At 36.0% G+C, this 16,799-nt stretch overlaps 5 protein-coding genes across 5 annotated transcripts; 3 read left to right on the top strand and 2 right to left on the bottom strand.

Annotated features, from left to right (window-relative positions):
- Positions 1–16: 16 nt before the first annotated feature.
- RHIMIDRAFT_291981 (uncharacterized protein) lies at positions 17–1,899 on the top strand. Its single transcript, XM_023613855.1, has 9 exons — positions 17–185; positions 240–347; positions 398–834; positions 890–964; positions 1,017–1,160; positions 1,214–1,387; positions 1,442–1,510; positions 1,563–1,615; positions 1,670–1,899. Exons 1-9 carry the CDS (start codon positions 41–43, stop codon positions 1,689–1,691), a joined length of 1,227 nt encoding a protein of 408 aa, XP_023466359.1. The 5' UTR covers positions 17–40; the 3' UTR covers positions 1,692–1,899.
- Positions 1,900–5,704: 3,805 nt separating this feature from the next.
- RHIMIDRAFT_237566 (uncharacterized protein) lies at positions 5,705–9,411 on the top strand (the record flags this gene model as incomplete). Its single annotated transcript, XM_023608780.1, has 9 exons — positions 5,705–5,733; positions 5,799–6,197; positions 6,246–7,188; positions 7,236–7,396; positions 7,447–7,732; positions 7,790–8,549; positions 8,599–8,771; positions 8,822–9,147; positions 9,201–9,411. The coding sequence occupies 9 exons, from the start codon at positions 5,705–5,707 to the stop codon at positions 9,409–9,411; spliced, it is 3,288 nt and encodes a 1,095-aa protein (XP_023466358.1).
- A 90-nt stretch (positions 9,412–9,501) lies between these two features.
- RHIMIDRAFT_287675 (putative Xaa-Pro aminopeptidase P) lies at positions 9,502–11,543 on the top strand (the record flags this gene model as incomplete). The annotated part of the gene is made up of 5 exons (XM_023613494.1): positions 9,502–9,578; positions 9,658–9,685; positions 9,735–9,944; positions 10,004–10,555; positions 10,614–11,543. 5 exons carry the CDS (start codon positions 9,502–9,504, stop codon positions 11,541–11,543), a joined length of 1,797 nt encoding a protein of 598 aa, XP_023466357.1.
- A 5-nt stretch (positions 11,544–11,548) lies between these two features.
- On the bottom strand, positions 11,549–12,312 carry RHIMIDRAFT_306535 (ESCRT-II complex, vps25 subunit; the record flags this gene model as incomplete). The annotated part of the gene is made up of 5 exons (XM_023614500.1): positions 11,549–11,675; positions 11,726–11,801; positions 11,853–11,950; positions 12,001–12,209; positions 12,263–12,312. The coding sequence occupies 5 exons, from the start codon at positions 12,310–12,312 to the stop codon at positions 11,554–11,556; spliced, it is 555 nt and encodes a 184-aa protein (XP_023466356.1). The 3' UTR covers positions 11,549–11,553.
- A 475-nt stretch (positions 12,313–12,787) lies between these two features.
- RHIMIDRAFT_237563 (uncharacterized protein) lies at positions 12,788–16,060 on the bottom strand (the record flags this gene model as incomplete). Its single annotated transcript, XM_023608779.1, has 13 exons — positions 12,788–12,955; positions 13,022–13,552; positions 13,607–13,680; positions 13,740–14,050; positions 14,102–14,176; positions 14,225–14,370; positions 14,420–14,527; positions 14,584–14,753; positions 14,809–14,923; positions 14,993–15,274; positions 15,331–15,431; positions 15,490–15,741; positions 15,796–16,060. 13 exons carry the CDS (start codon positions 16,058–16,060, stop codon positions 12,788–12,790), a joined length of 2,598 nt encoding a protein of 865 aa, XP_023466355.1.
- Between the last annotated feature and the right edge of the window lie 739 nt (positions 16,061–16,799).

The raw sequence follows: 16,799 nt of genomic DNA, 5'->3' as shown, positions 1-16,799 counted from the left end.
CTTTCCTGCGTTTGCCATTCCAACAAAAAAAAATTTTTTAATGTCTTATAGTTCATATAATTCATACATATTTCAGACCAATCTTAAAGTGCTCATTGGCATCTTGGCGACTCACCAAATTATATCAGCTTTCAACATATTTCTTTTGAAAAAGCTTTTACATTCACAAATTGTTCATGTGTTGGGTAACAAGAAGAACATTATATAATAATAATCATAATAACAACAATTTATAATAGAAACATTAATTGTCATTCGATGTTGTTACAACATTTGGCGCAGTACAAAGCATATTTCATCTCCTGTCGTAGCTCCATACACTTCTTCTTTCAAAAACTATTTATTAGGTAAACATAAGCCATAGCCTCTCATTGCTTGTTATTAAAACAAACTTTAGTTCCTGGTCCTGTGACAAAAACTATTACAGATTTTTATGATAGGCTATTCAAACCTTCAAAGAAGTCTACCAGTAATCTACCTCAGCCAAAGATAGAACAACCTACAAAAGTTGTAGATGCTTTCCGTATAGCTCAAGAAATCATTCCAAAGTATGAAGTCAAGCAAAATGACCCTACCCCTATCAAGTCAAAGGGAACTAAATATATGGGTGCATTTGAACATATGGTTGCAACAATCAAACAGATGATGGAAGAAGAAGAACAACGACGACGCGAAGAAAAAGAAAAAAATAAAGGTTTGCTAGCATCTGAAATTTCCAAACTCAAGTTTGTCCCTTGTCTACCACCACCTGTCCAGCCTGCTGTAAAGAGAGACCGATCATTGTGGCATTTAGCCAGGACACCTAAATTAGTTGATGAATTCAGAATGGAACAAGTAAATACACTAAAAAACATATGGCTAACATACATTAACTAGACTTTGCTTCTAGGTGGAAGGATATCACAGCTATTGGAACAAATTTAATGATGAAAGGTCACGTGTTTATTATCATAAATTGACTGAGGTATATTTGGATTTATGCCAACATGATAAATGCTGATCAGTATTTCTAATAGGCACTTTTGATGAAAATCTTCAAACCACTCTTAACAACGATTAAAAACTTTGAAACCATATTAGCTAATTCTGGACAAGATATCGTTACATGTGATCCCAAATTAATTGCATTGACCTTAATTTTACCAGAACTCAGCAATAATGTAAGACTATATACACTGTTAATGATGTGTCGTATTGATCCCTTTGCTTTTAGCCCAATTTTTCATTCAACTTGAACGAAATTCACCAATTTATTAGTGTTAATGGCCGAAGCGATGTAGAAGCAAGAATGTATGTATTAGAAAGAATTAAGGAACTTGCAAGTAGTCAAAGAATGGCTGCCTTCTGTGGTATACCAAAAGTGAAGGGCATGCCTTCTGATGGAGAGGTATGGATGACAATGTAAAAATAATGTAAAATTTAGGCTCACATTTATGTAAAGATTGTTTTCTATATATTTCACACTTATTTACAATTACGCGAACCACACATCATTCCACCTTTGTTACCTGTGAGTATAAACAATGCTATTAACATAATGAAATTAACATGTCATCCAATAGCTTGAAGGCGATGTTTTCAAATTCTTATTGGTGTATTTCAAGATTACACCAGAGTAAGTTTATTATTAAAGAGAAAAACGCATTATTGTTCTAATTCACATCTTTAGGCTTTCATGGGGCGTTTTCTAAGTCAAGACTAGATTTTTCATATATTGACAATAAATAAAAATGTCGTTAATACACTGTAAACATGGTTGAATCTCCAATTAATCCAAACATGCTTATGAGCCTGTCTAAATAATTCATATATTTATTCTTCTTTTACAGTTACTTTCAAAGAGTCTTATGTCCAATCTATATATTATATCTAGATTTTTCTCGAAGAAAAGAAATTGAGTTCATTACGGCTACTATAGAAAAGAACAGAAAAAGGAGACCTACAGAGAATATTTTTGAATGTGTTCTTAATAGCTTAACACAGGACCATAGGCATATTTGTCTATCGTACATCTCGCAGTATTACAAAGAAAAAAAGTCTGCTTTCTGCAGGTAACAAACATGTCTGTGTGTGTTTTTTTTAAAGATGCTTAATTTGGGGCGATCACGGTCATTACTTGATATACCTTTATCTGATGCCATCGGGGGGTTATTTCATAAAAAATCCAAATAGAGTAAAGTGCCTTTATTTTGTGTTCATTCTCTCCTTTTTTAAGTCCTTAGAATACCCAAAAAAGATACTGTTACACTTAAAAGCATCTTGACTCCAGCAAATTCCGGAAACTGGTTTTTGTGAAAAGACGTATACCTGTATCCTCGGCACTTACCGGATTTTAATCCAGCAGTTGCGCATATGTTAAAGCAAAGAGCGTTTGAAGACCCCGTCTCATTAAAAATTATGCCATGCCTTCTCCATATAGTGCATTATAACCTAGTATAGAGCGACTTAACAACATACATACACATATATATATATTTTGAAAAAAAAAAAAAAAAACATGCGAGGAACAAGATAGTCCTCTCTGATAACCAAAAAACGAATCTTACGCACGGCGGATTTCTAAGACAATACTGCTGCGGCTGCGTAACACTAACCTTTTTTTTGGGTTACTGCGGTTCAGCCTAGGATTCTTATATATATATATACGTAGGTTGTTAGTCTTCGTATGCACTTCTATTTTAGCTATTAGCAGTAGATGGATCTTTATTGTGCGATTTTATAGGTAAGATGTTGGTCGAAAGAGATGGGTGAAAAAAAAAAAAAGTGATCAATGATGCAAAGCAAACATCAAAGACATTGGAAGAGTCGTCATCGTCAGAAAGCTAGCCTTATGCTGATTCGATGCTATTACTGAAGATCACTTGAGCTTCTCATCCATATTATTTTTATATATTTCGAGTATTAACACTTCGTAGGCATCATTCTTTTCTTTCTGGAAAACAAAAAAAAAAAGGCCAAAGCTGGTGAGCAGCGTCTGATGTTATTGTTTAATATAGATTCACAGTGGATATGAATGCAAGATACAAACAAAAGCGAATTGGTTCTTGCTTTAGCAGCTGGATGTTTTATACTGCGGAAAAATTTATGGCTACAACAGAAAGGGTCGTATATGAACGTGGCATGTTAGATCTATACGACATCTTTTAATTATGTACTTTTGGCGTGTTACCAACTATATCTGTCTTGCTTAATTTAAGAATAAAAATTACATAGACACTTTCACAAGCAAACGCGCAGGCTAAGATGTAGGATGAGCAAAAAAATAAATAAATAATAAATAAATAGAAAATATAGTTATGGGAATTAAGCACTTTTACTATAGTATAGCTTCAGTTTTTATTTAATATTTTTTTGCTTTAAATAAAAAGCCAAGCAAGGTTTCTTATTTATAATACTTACAAATTTCATAAAAAGCAAATAGTCAAACAATTATTGCCTATTTTAATAATGCTGTGAATGTTTGTATTTGAAGCATGGAGAAAGCAACTGAATATTAAATCAATAATATAGTATAAGGAAATTAATATTGAGAGTTAAAGATTACTTGTACACTTTACTCAGAAACCGTTCGCATACTGATAAGAAAAAAACGATAATTTCAGACAATTAATAGTAAAAGAGTGCCTACGAGAAGCAAAAGAACGAATAAAGAAATGATTAGTAAATCAGTTATTTACATTGATATTAAATACTTGTATTATAAAGAAGAGGATTTACAAGAGAAAAAAAGAGAAGCAAGAACAATAAATAAAATTATTAATATCCTTCCCGAAGTGTATCTTGGGTTGGATCAGCGATAGCCATCCCGGAAAGAGCAAAGAGCAAAGAGCAAAGAGAAAAGAAAAAAGAAGCAAGCCAGAGAAAAGAGAGAGATCAAGAAAGAGAGCGGATGGGGCCAAGGTTTGGTAAGAACCAAACTATCCTCAGCTAGCACCGGCACTTTTTTCGATTTTATGATCTATAATACTACATATTAGCTTCTTACAAGAGTAAAGAGTACAATATACATTAGGACTATCTGAGGAATAGCTAATCTTACGTTTGGTTCAAAGAAGAGAAAAAAAAAAAAAAAAAACAAAGGGAACGAAAGTCAAAGATTATTTATATTTTATAAAGAGTTGACCACATTAAACAAGTCTCTAAAATATCAAGTGCATTTTTATGTTATTAAGTGTTGTTTTTTAAGTAATAAATAAAGGATTGATAGTCAACTAAAGTGTAATTATTGTAAGTATTATATTATGGCAGACAAGGCACATGATACAGATAGTTTTATGCTTTATACCAACCAGCTGTTCCTGATGTAATTACAAACTCAGTAACACAGAAGAGGATACAAGTGAAATAAATTGAGATATATAATACTTTTTTTTTCAAGTTAAACTAGCATTTTATTTAATGTTGGTAACAATATAAAAATAACAGAGAAGAGAAAAGAAAAATAAAGAGTACAAAATATCCTTAAAACAATGCAATGCTGCTGCTATTTTGTGTAATTTAAAAATATGAATAATTAGTCGTGAGATTCTTTTGCGTAACTATAATTCACAAGTAGTATTCGATAAAGCACACATGCTTTAAAGCTTTTTTTTTTTTTTTTTTGAATGTTCAAATTAAGAAAAATACAGAAATTTGCTGTTGCTATGCCAACTATCATTTCCACTGATAAAGAAGTTCCTTATATCCTTCTACACCGACTTCAGTGCCTGTTGATTACGTTCAAAATTGTCAGAATACATAACAAATGCCAAGAAGTAGCATGATTCTCTTGAGTATATCTCGATTTAAAAAATATTTTATTAGTTATACATCGCAGTAGCTAGTTCTTTAAATGAAGTATTTATAATAGAGTAGCCACTGTGAATTACGCTATCTTGAGCAATAGGAGAGTGTGGCTACCATTAGGTTACTGTCGCAAGAAACGATTTTTGCTTTGGGATTTACTAAGTTTGCTAAGTCATAGCAATAATATCGTATTCATTACCTTCGTGGCTATTGACAAACCAAAGGCTCGCTTTTAACCATTATAAGTCCACTAGACGTTCGGCTGCACATATTCCTTTTGCTAATTATGTTAACATGCAAGGAACTATTTAGTTATCTTTGAAAATATAGAAATTCTACAACTTTATCAAAAGCTTTTCATTGCTAATAAGCAATTTCAGCAATTTTATATTACTTCTAACCTATAAAAGGGATCATTAGAGCACTTTGATACACAAATAAAATGGTCTCTTCAGCTTGTGACGTTAGCGAAAATTCTTTGAATAGTTTCTTAAAGCGCTGTCAGTGCCTCGAAAGGCGCTTCTTCCCACTTTACGCTAATTTAATATATCCCTGCTGCTTCTGCTCTAATCAATGTGCAGGATCGATCGTATCCTAGCAACTTTTAACGACCTGCGTTGAGGATGGATTCTGCGACTAGAAAATAAGCTACTCTGTGGAATGTATTAGTATGGGTAGCTTTTAATGATGTTCCAGCGATAAAATAGCTATAAATGCTGAAAGTGTCATCTATTGCTCTCTTTGGTGCAAATACGCGTTAGTCACAAGCTGATTGGCAAAAGACGCCACAACAGTTTGAATTTCAGCAAAGTAAAAATCAACTGAGTTTTTTGGTACACACAATCAAGTCAAAAAGAAAGGAAAGCCCTTTTTTCACATATTTTTTTTTTCCCTTCTACTCAAGTAAAGAATCTTGAGCATGTCCACAGGACCTCCTTCTCCATCAAGGTGAATTGACAACAAATAAAGTAATGTAGAACTATATTAACTCATTTTTTCTTTTTCAACAATAGACATTTAACCTCTTCTGGCAAAACCTCTAGTAGCAATAGTAGTAGTCCAAACAAGCCTTACATGAGTTCATACAACCCTTCCATTCCACCATTACAAGACAGCATTTCTTCTCCTCTTCCTCCTTTCTCACGTACACCTGCTGATTCGTTTCATATACCAACACCTAATGTATTACCTCCTCTAACAACAAACGCGAATGGCTTCAACAACGTCACAAATAATAATAATAACAATGCTGATAATAATAGCAATCGCCAAAATGCCAGTAATCAGGGCTACAGACCACTGAATGTCAAGGATGCTCTAAGCTATCTTGATCAAGTCAAGGTCAGATTTTCTGATCAACCTGAAGTCTATAATCGATTTTTAGATATCATGAAGGAGTTTAAAAGCCAAGCGTAAGTTTCCCCCCTTTTTTCAATACCTATTTAACTAAACAAATGTAGTATTGATACACCGGGTGTTATCGAGCGAGTATCTACCCTATTCCGAGGACACCCGACTTTGATATCTGGATTCAACACATTTTTACCTCCAGGATATCGTATCGAGTGCTCAGTTGATGATCATGCAAGAGATGTGATCAAGGTGACGACGCCAGCTGGAACAACGACCAGTACAAGCAACGATTCACCATATTATTATCAAAGAGAGCCTACTTATTCTTATTCTCATCAACAGCAGACAATTGATGAAGCAGCGCGTAGACCACCTATCGAGTTCAACCATGCCATCAACTATGTCAATAAAATCAAAAACAGATTTGCAAACGATCCAGATGTCTACAAACGATTCTTGGAAATTCTTCAAACCTATCAAAAGGAACAGAAACCAATTACAGAAGTTTATAGCCAAGTTCAGATTCTATTCAATGGTGCTACTGACTTACTGAACGAATTTAAACAATTCTTACCGGATACAACAGCATCAACCGCAGGAGGAAGTTCGTCTTCAAAAAAGCAGTCAAAGAGAAGAGCGCTCGTTCACTCACCAAAACAAAAGAAGAGCAAGATTAGCCATCATCATTCACGCGACCAGCATACATCAGATGTTAGATCCACTACTTCTTATTACTATGAACCAGTTCTTTCAGCTGAAGAGGCCGAGTTCTTTGAAAAAGTCAGAAAACACATTGGAAATAAGACGACCTACTACTCGTTTTTAAAAGTACTCAATTTATTTTGTCAGCAAATACTTGATCAAAATGGATTGGTCGAACGTTGTGAAAGTTTCTTGGGAGGAAACAAAGAGCTTTTCAATCAGTTGAAGGTACTCGTAGGTTATTGTGGACAAGATAAAGTGATTGAAAATATACCGGCTGTATCTCATAAACCAGAACTCCTAAGTTCTCCAGACTGTGGCCCAAGTTATCGTATGGTGCCAGAATCTGTAAGATAAAATATGGATATCTTTTTTCTTTACTTACCTTTATTTAGTGGCAAGCTCAACAACGCTGCTCAGGAAGGGATGCTCTTTGTAAAGAGGTATTAAATGATCAGTATGTATCTCATCCCACTTGGGCCAGTGAGGATGGAGGTTTTATTGCATCAAAAAAGAATATCTTTGAGGAAGCGCTTCATCGCGTAGAGGAAGAGAGGTAAAAGCGTTATATTATTTATGGTAATCATTTATCCTAATGTTATAAAGATATGATTATGATATCAATATTGAAGCAAATCTAAATACGATATCCTTACTGGAGCCATTGGCTAAGCGAATCAGTGCCATGCCTGAAGAAGAAAAAAAGAACTTCAAGCTGCCAGTTGGCTTGGGCGGACCATCCAAGACTATTTATCAGCGTATTATCAAAAAGATTTACGGAAAGGAACAGGGCACAGAGGTTATTGAGATGCTTCACAGACATCCTGCCCAGGCAGTACCTGTCGTTTTGAAACGACTAAAACAAAAGGATGAGGAGTGGAGAAAGGCACAGGTATGAAGTCTATAAAATCTATTCATTTAGCAACTAAAGCCACACTGCCATATTTAGCGTGAGTGGAATAAAGTATGGCGCGAGATAGAAGTCAAGAACTATTACAAGGCACTAGACTATCAAGGTGTCAACTTTAAGACAAATGACCGTAAAGCCATGTCAGTGAAATCACTTGTAACTGAAATAGAGGTGATCCGCTTAGATCAAGAGCAAGAGTACAGCGTTAGGCCACAGTTTTTATTCGAATTTAAGGATAAGCTACTCTTCAAGGACGTCACTCGAGTGCTCTTTAGCTATTTTGAAAGACAGTCGATCTATGGTTCTGCTGACTGCGAAGTCATGAAGGCGTTTGTTGAAATGTTTTTGCCTGTCTTCTTTGATGCTCCTGATGTGACATCTGACAAGGATGAAAAAAGACGCGAAGAAGTAAAGGAAGAGCTGATAGAGGATGAGGACATTGAAGACGATATGACTGAGGACGAAGAAGATGAGATGAGAAGGCCCTATACAAGACATAAAGAAAATTCCCCTGAGACAGCTAGCACACCTGAACCAAGTGGAATGGATATAAGCCAGACAATTTCAGATGCTGTTACAAAGAGTGCTCCTGAAAAGGAAGACGAGCCTACTGCAAGGCATAATGTATATACATTTTTTGGTAACACTACTTTCTATTGCTTCTTCCGCTTATTTCAAATGGCCTATGACCGTTTGGGTAAGATGAAGCGATTAGATCAAGAGTACCAGTTAAATAAATCAAAGCATTTGAGCAAGGCTGCTATTGGATTAGGTGCAGACAACAAGATATTTCAGAGCTGTAAGAAAAGAAAAGAAAAAAAAAGAATAAACGCTAACATGTTTTATAGTGAATTTGGATGTGAAGCAAGGATATTACAAGACGCTACTAAAACTCATTGATAAGTTCTTTGACGATGAATTAGATCAACAAACATTTGAAGAATGCTCAAGATATATATTTGGTACAAGGGCTTATATCCTCTTTAGCATTGATAAACTGATGCAATCTATTGTTCGTCAGGTAATTTGTTACGCGTACTGCTTTTTATTTTTTTACTTAACTTTTTACAGCTTCACCACATTGTGTCAGATCCTAAAGCACAAACGTTATTGTCTTGTTTTAAAGAACATCATGAATATGAAAAACATACAGCAGAATTAACGAAAGCCTATCGAATGCAAGTGACAGAAATACTAGGAAATGAAGATGAGGTTTATAATTTATCCTTTAATACTGTGGATCGAACCATGTCTATTCAGTTATTGGATAAAAATGATGACATATTTGAATTGGACGATGAAGACAGGTACAATGAATATGTCAGTAACTACATTGACTGGGAGCACGACACGCCCAATGTAAATAGAAAATTATTGAATCCTTCCTACTTGAAAAGGTAAAATTCAACATATGAAGCTGTAAGGCAAAAATAACTTCTTTTTTTAATAGAAATATTCGTCATCCATCCCATTCTCATAGGATGAGATCGAATATGCAATACAAGATATGCAGAAACACCTATCATCTATTCTATGTGATAGGAACTGAAGATTCTCTTGTTGCTAAAAAGAATACGACGCGTTGTAATGAAGCAGAAATCAAAAGCAATCGTTTCAAGTCTTGGCTGGAGAAGAAGCAAATTGAGTCAGCAGAAACATGAGGACAACACTATATTCACGTGTACATAAACAACTTATTCTTTATATTTATTTTATGTTCTTTTTTCTTTTTCTTTTTCTTTCTTCTTTCAATGACGTTTCAAACAGGAAAACGACTAAGGGCTTTACGAGAGCTATTGGAATCTGAAAGATATAATATAGATGCCTTGTAAATAACTTCAATAATAACAGCAATAAATTCATTATATTGATTATACACGTATATATTTATCTACGTATATATGTAGTCTTATTCCTTCAGAAGACGCTCATCAAGTAAAATAGAAAGAACAAGTCAAATATTTTATGCTGATCTAGTCATTAGAGTGAAATTACCTCGGAATGCGACTTACGAAGACAATGGATTTCAGGGTTTAGTGGTTCTGCAGGCCTTGCTCTTGTCACAATGACAGAAGCTATTCTGTTTACTGATGGTAGATACTTCCTGCAAGCAGAGGATCAGCTTGACGAAAACTGGACATTGATGAAACGAGGCCTTCCTGGTGTACTTACTTGGCAGGAATACCTCGTAAAGGTAAAATGGGCATTATTTATCGGAGACAAACAAACGTATCGAATAATCTTTCTCTGTAGGAACTTCCACCAGGTAGTCGTATTGGTATAGATACAACCTTGATAACCATTACTGATGCTCAAGAGCTTAATGAGCAGTTAAAAGCAGTCCAATCAGAACTCGTACCTGTCAGCCCAAATCCAGTGGATGTTGCCTGGGGATCGAACCGACCATCAAGATCGCATGATAAGGTCTTTATTCATCCACTCGAGTTTGCGGGTCAGGATTATAAAGAGAAATTGGATAAGGTACGCAAGTATCTGTTTGAAAAGAAGCAGCTTGGTGTGATCGTATCAGCACTAGACGAAGTCGCTTGGTTGTTCAATTTAAGAGGTTCAGATATTGACTGTAGCCCTGTATTCTACGCTTATGCCGTTGTCACTCTGACGAAGGTTGTACTTTATATCCAGCCTGAAAAACTCACCGAGTCGGTTCGACAGCATCTGTGTGATGTTCAGATAAGACCCTACGATGCCATTTTTGAGGATTTAAAAAACATGGAATTGGTAGATGATCAAAAGATGTACGTCGATCAAAACACAAGTATGGCTATTGCTTCGGCTATTGGTTTAGTAAATAGTAAAACAGACTTAACAAAAAGAAATCTTGTTCAACCTTTCTTTTTGTTAGGACAATATTGTGATAGAACGCTCTTATATTAATGATCTGAAGGCCATCAAGAATAAGACGGAGCTTGAAGGCATGCGAGCATGTCATATTCGTGATGGAGTCGCGCTTGTTCAATTCTTTGCCTGGTTAGAGCAGCAGTTACTGGCAGGAGAGACAATTGATGAGGTTCAAGCTGCAGATTGTCTAGAGGCACTACGCGCTTCTCAGCAAGACTATGTTGGGCTTTCTTTTCCTACCATTTCTAGCTCTGGACCTAATGGCGCCATTATCCATTACGAGCCTGAACGGAATAATTGTAGAGTCATTGATCCTAAGCAGATCTATTTATGTGATTCAGGAGCTCAGTATAAGGATGGAACAACAGATGTAACTCGAACATATCACTTTGGCCAGCCAACTGCGTTTGAAAAGACCAGCTTTACTGCCGTTTTGCAAGGACACATTGCTCTAGATACTGCTATATTCCCTACAAACACAACCGGCTATCTTTTAGATGCATTTGCAAGAATGCCCCTTTGGAAATTAGGCTTAGATTATCGACATGGTACTGGACATGGTGTGGGTTCATTCTTGAACGTACACGAAGGGCCACATGGTATTGGTATGAGGACAGCCTTTGATGTCTCTTTAGAGCCTGGTATGACAGTAACCAACGAGCCTGGTTACTATGAAGATGGTCAATTTGGTATCCGTATTGAAAACGTTTTGCTTGTTCGAAAGGCTTCTCATATCGATGCTGACTATTTAGAGTTCGAGCATGTCACTATGGTACCTATTGGACTGAACTTGATTGATCAGGATATGCTATCTCCAGCTGAAAAGAAGTGGATCAACGATTATCATGCAGAGTGTTTCAAACAACTTAGTCCTCTGTTGGCTTCAGATCCTGTAGCAACTGCATGGCTTAAAAAAGAGACTCGTCCACTGTAAAGAGAAATATTTATTGAAAGAATTTGACACCCATACTGTCTTCATCTGTACCCTTAAAGATTTGCGCGTTGCCTTTTTTTACTAATACATTTAATGCTTTATCAAGCATTGTATTATCAATCTCGAAAAACTCTATTTATACATCATTACAGGTCCCTGCTATGAATAGCTTTTGTAATTACCTTGCCCCTCTGCTAGCTCACCATGAGCAATTTCATAATAAGTTACAATTTGATCATTTTGTCCTGTTTCGTTTATCTGACACATCATTTAGTCCCCTTTTTAATTTTGTACTTCTTTTTTCTTTACCCAATTCCATATCAAATTTGCCCATTCTTCAGGTGTATGCCAGTATATCAATGCCTCAGCCCTTGGTCCTTTTGGCCCACCTTCCCATTCTGCCGTTCCTTCATATAAACATGAGTCAAGCTTTTTTTTTTTAGTTTATGTTGCGTACCTTTTTTTACCATTTCTTCAATAATTTCCTGCAAGGTCTCAAAGGACAGCCGTCTATTTATCTTTTTATTTACAAATATTTCATGTTCTGAAGATGTAGTAGCTTTGTGAAGCTCAAGTCTAAACAATCGTTTATGTTTTGCATAACTCAATATAAGCTTTTCCCAATCAGATGCTTGACTTTTCCAAGTAGAATCTACAATTTGACGACTAATGGAAGAGACATTAAATAACACGTTAATAGTTTATCAGTGTACACCTACGTGAAAAAGGGTGGAAAGTCAAAGAGAGAAGGGTATTCAAAAGTGCTCATTAGAATATAAAAAGAGAGTTCAGCCCATCGTCTTGGGATAATCTGAGTTTGTTCATAAAAGTCACACTGATCATCTTTTTCATGCAACCCACTTCAACCTTTTCTTTTCTCTTTCTCTTTTTTTATATCCAAATGTTGTCAGTCCTTGAATAGGTAGCCTTAACAGTAAGCATGCTTATTAGTTTAAATCAATCCAACTTTGCAATGTCTGTAGTAATTTAGAAAGAAGATAAAAGCCAAAGGTAAATCTTTTGATTCAAAAGTTGAGAGAGAATGATAACAACTATAAAAGATAAATTCTCTTTGATACTTCCCTTAAAAGAAGACACAGGCTATCTATCGCTTATTTATTTGATGACATGGATTCATCAACATTATTAATCATATGCTCACATCCCCTTTTATTATTCTGTTGCCTTGATCGCATAGCAATAGAAAACAATAAATAAATAAAAAAAGCATTTATTTCTATATCTTATTCGTCCTCATTAACCTCTTTCAGATAAGCCAATAATCTTCTCTTGTGTATAATACCAAGGTACTTTCCATTTGAGTACGTAACACATACATATCTAGCACCAAGTTTAGTAAACATATCCATTAACAGTGTCATGGAAGCATTTTGGTTGATGGTTAGTGGGGCCTAATAATAATAATAAAAAAAAAAGGAGTGTAAATAACAGAAATAGGAAGTAGATTGTTGTATTACATGATCAACATAAAGTGAAAAGTCATTCAATGCTTGTTTAGTGACAAGCATGTCCTCACTGATGTTGTCATGATCTTTGGTCACTGTCAATAAGTTTCTAATGGGCGTCTTAAGGCCTTGATTTAGTGTTGCAATCATATAATTTTCGGATGGCTGCTTTCTAATATAACAAGACACCTGCCCAATCTCTTCTTCCGTCATCCTTCGTTTCAATGCAGTCTCTAGTAAATCTAAGCCATGTGAAAGCTCACTGGTAGCAATATATCCCTCCAACACATCGCCTTCGCTTAACACTGGGAATCCACCATCTTCACTATATCCAAGAGCAGCAATAACACGTAATTTCTGTTTCAGTTGCTCTATTGTCATCGGCTTATCAGCATCAATAGAAGGCAAACACTCCATGATGTCCATAATAGTCATTGTGTGAACATAGTCCTTCTTCGCTTCAAGGTATGGATACTGCTTCAAGTCGATTAATAAATCATATATTCCTTCTACAAATGTGGCGTCTGCAACCCATTTGGCAACCTATATCATCATCATCTTAATATCGTCTCGCAAAGTTCTTCATGTATATCTTACCATAACAGCAATCATGATGGGTAAAGCGTACGTTAAGGAATAGGTTAGCTCAAACATAATGACTACCAGTGATACTATAAAGTGATAACATATTGGTTAGAACCGTTGTCCCTTAACCATCACACTTTCTTACTTGTCGTTCTTGTAACGCCTGCCAAGCCCGCTGCAGCCCCTACAATAGCATAGACACCAGGTATCACACATTCGCCACGTGTTTCAAAATCATATGCACAGGCTGTAAATGGCCATGCCGTCTGATGTGTTGTTGTGACGTACTGCATAATTAGACCCATCATTCTACCAGTGATTGCGCCGATAATCAGACTTGGTAAAAAGATGCCACCAGGAACCAAGCAGCCAAACGTAATCGTTGTTAAACACATCTTGATGACAAGTGTTGTCACTAGTAAATAAAGTAGTTGGGGTATCTCTGCAATGGTTCGTCTATCAAGTATGGTTCATATACATGTATCTTTTATACTCTTTGCTACTTACGCGCAAAGCCCACCGTTATCGTTGGTGGGCGAACATTCAGAAAATAGATGTGCAGCAAACTCGGTTAGACTCATTCTAAAAATTGTTATATGTCAAGTGATTGAGTATTAGTTTGAGACGTACCTTGCAAATGGATTCCAGTAGCACACGAGTGAAGTCAAGACCATGATACAGAGCACCTCGGTAATAGGATGCCTTCCGATAAAGGTAGCCTTTCTCAAATGCTGGTATCGAATGTTGAAATGTGTGACTAATGTGCCAAAGAGCCCCTAAGATAGTTTTAGTTCAGTATTTTGTCTATATTTGTTTTAAGCTTACAGCAAGTGAAGCGCATATGACCAGAGGAACTAGCTCAAATAGATGATAATCCTTGTCGTATGATACTTGAAATAAAACTATTTTCCCTGTTCCAAAGGGATCCATGATCTGTCACAAACAATCAAGTTTTAGTAAACAAAAGAGTAAAGCTGCAGTGCATTTACCTTCAACACGATGGCTGCCACCATTGCACAGCAGTAGCTCCTAATCATTGTTTTCATAGGAAAATAATAACTCACTTCTTCTAAACTAAACAAGACTCCTCCAATAGGAGCACCAAAGGCAACAGCAACGCCAGATGCAGCGGCAGCCGATAAGATTTCTCTTCTTTTACCTAAAAGAGGAGAGGTACTGAATATGTATGTCTCTCAAACTCAAAAGATTCTTACTTTCATTCTTGTTAAACTTTGGAAACAATCTGCAAGCGATATTTCCGGCTGAGCAGGCCAAATGCACAAAAGGACCTTCTTTTCCAACCGTAAGTCCCGCTGATGTAGAAAAGATCTAAAATAGGAAAAAAGATGGCTGAGTATACTGAGGCAAAACTGGTTTAGTACCTTTTGTGCACTTTACCATGCCTACACTTTTCACAATGAGAGTTTTTATACCCAAGAATCCTTTGATCACAAAGCCCCCAAGTATGACCTTGACCTCTGGGATGCCTGAGCCAGCAGAGTAGTAGGCAGTCTTTGTCTCATACTGTGGTGACTCTACCCTATTTTGCTGTTTATTGTCAGATAGAACGGATATCATCGATGACGACTTTGAGAAAGTAACATGACCTGGTTCCTTACGAACTCTAACTTTCTCACCGGTATATTTGACCATAGAGGCTGCTATAAATGAAAAGAGCAACTAGATGATAGAGTAGCGATCAGAATATATTTTCTCGAAATGGAATGGTATCTTACACCAAATGCAGTATAGACAAACATTGACGTCAAATAGCTTTCAGTTTCACCTTCTATTTGTAATACAGATGGCCATGATCTCCATGCATGACATTCATCTTCTATAAGAGGTAATTCATTTAATCTCAGTTCTGTCCATTTTTTTCTGCAGTTCTGTACCTTTTGTTTCCCAGCAACAGAAATTACGATTTAGTAACCAGTTGCTTGAACAATAACCTTGTTTGAGATCTGACATCCATTCTTGAACGACATCTATACACCAAGCAATAACAGCTACTACTGTTCCAATGATGGTGACTAATATCCATGCCTGTGCTGCATCACCTGTCTTCATCAAGCGTCCTTTTGCTCCATGAATGTGACGCAGCTTCCTTTTTCGTATACCTTCTTTGATTCTGTCATGTATCCAATCTATATATTATTGCTGTTAATAAAATCTTATATTTTAATAGACATAAACTTTACCTATGCTAGAATAAGACTCATTCCATACTCTTACACCTGTACTTTCTTTTACTAGACTCTGTCTATCTTCGTCATAGAGTCCTGATCTTTTATTGAACAATCTAAATTTATGATATCTTGTATGTTCTCCTCTTCCGTCAGTGTCCTCTTTTGTGATATTGAGAGAAGGGGAAGGCAAAGGTACGGACATGTCGGAAGTGTAATAGTGTGGTTTAGACTGCCTTCTTCTTTCTAGCAAAGAGGAACTTTCGGTAGGATGACTCATTGTGAACCAAAAATTTGAATATGAAATGAAAGAAGAAGAAAGAAAAGGTTCATGGATGGACTATATAAGGAAGCTCATTATTGGTTTAACGATGTATTAAATATATCACGGGACAGTTATGACAAGAACAATGATAGGGTCCCATTTAAACGCAGCACTCAGGCACTGGTCACACCAGTTTTCTGATCTTGGGGAAATTTCACATCCTATAAATAATAATAGTAATAATGACAATTAACGGGGGAAAAAGAGAGCTACAGTCTTATATTTTGGTTACAGAAAAAAAGGACATAGGCAGGATAACCTTTTCTAAACAGACAAAAGGAATAAAAAAGATGATAAAGAATACTACTATCATCACATCCCCACAACGTTATTTAACGTGGCTGGTTTATTATTTGGCTGTCAGATATTGGTGACAAAGAACCAACTTGTGTGTTTTCTTTATTTGGTTGGTTCTGTTAATCAGTTGCATTGCTCTAGTACTTTTTCTGAGCAGATAAAATGAGGATTAGATATGACGGTATCAAGGCCGGCTGCTTTTGTATGCCACCTTTGTAGCATGTATGGGTTGGGCTGATAGGCCTTGGGATAGGATTGGTTAAGCAAAAATGAATCACTAAAGAAGGGTATAAATAGAACTGTCGTATCATGTTGATGAAGATCCATATCGTCCCCTTATTGAGTATAGCAATTCTAGACTTAGTATTCTATCTTGGCTGTTTTTGTTTAGGCTACT

The sequence above is a fragment of the Rhizopus microsporus genome (genome assembly GCF_002708625.1).
Source record: "Rhizopus microsporus ATCC 52813 unplaced genomic scaffold scaffold_8, whole genome shotgun sequence".
NCBI lineage: Eukaryota > Fungi > Mucoromycota > Mucoromycetes > Mucorales > Rhizopodaceae > Rhizopus > Rhizopus microsporus.
Note: the sequence above shows the minus strand (reverse complement) of the source record. Positions and strands in the feature narration are given on the sequence as shown.

Bases quoted from the DNA above. Each gene is read 5' to 3' on its own strand.
- RHIMIDRAFT_291981 (XM_023613855.1), top strand. From the start codon at position 41: ATGTCTTATAGTTCATATAATTCATACATATTTCAGACCAATCTTAAA. The intron at 1,161-1,213 runs GTAAGACTATAT...CTTTGCTTTTAG, and splicing joins TACCAGAACTCAGCAATAAT to CCCAATTTTTCATTCAACTT. The intron at 1,511-1,562 runs GTGAGTATAAAC...GTCATCCAATAG, and splicing joins TCATTCCACCTTTGTTACCT to CTTGAAGGCGATGTTTTCAA.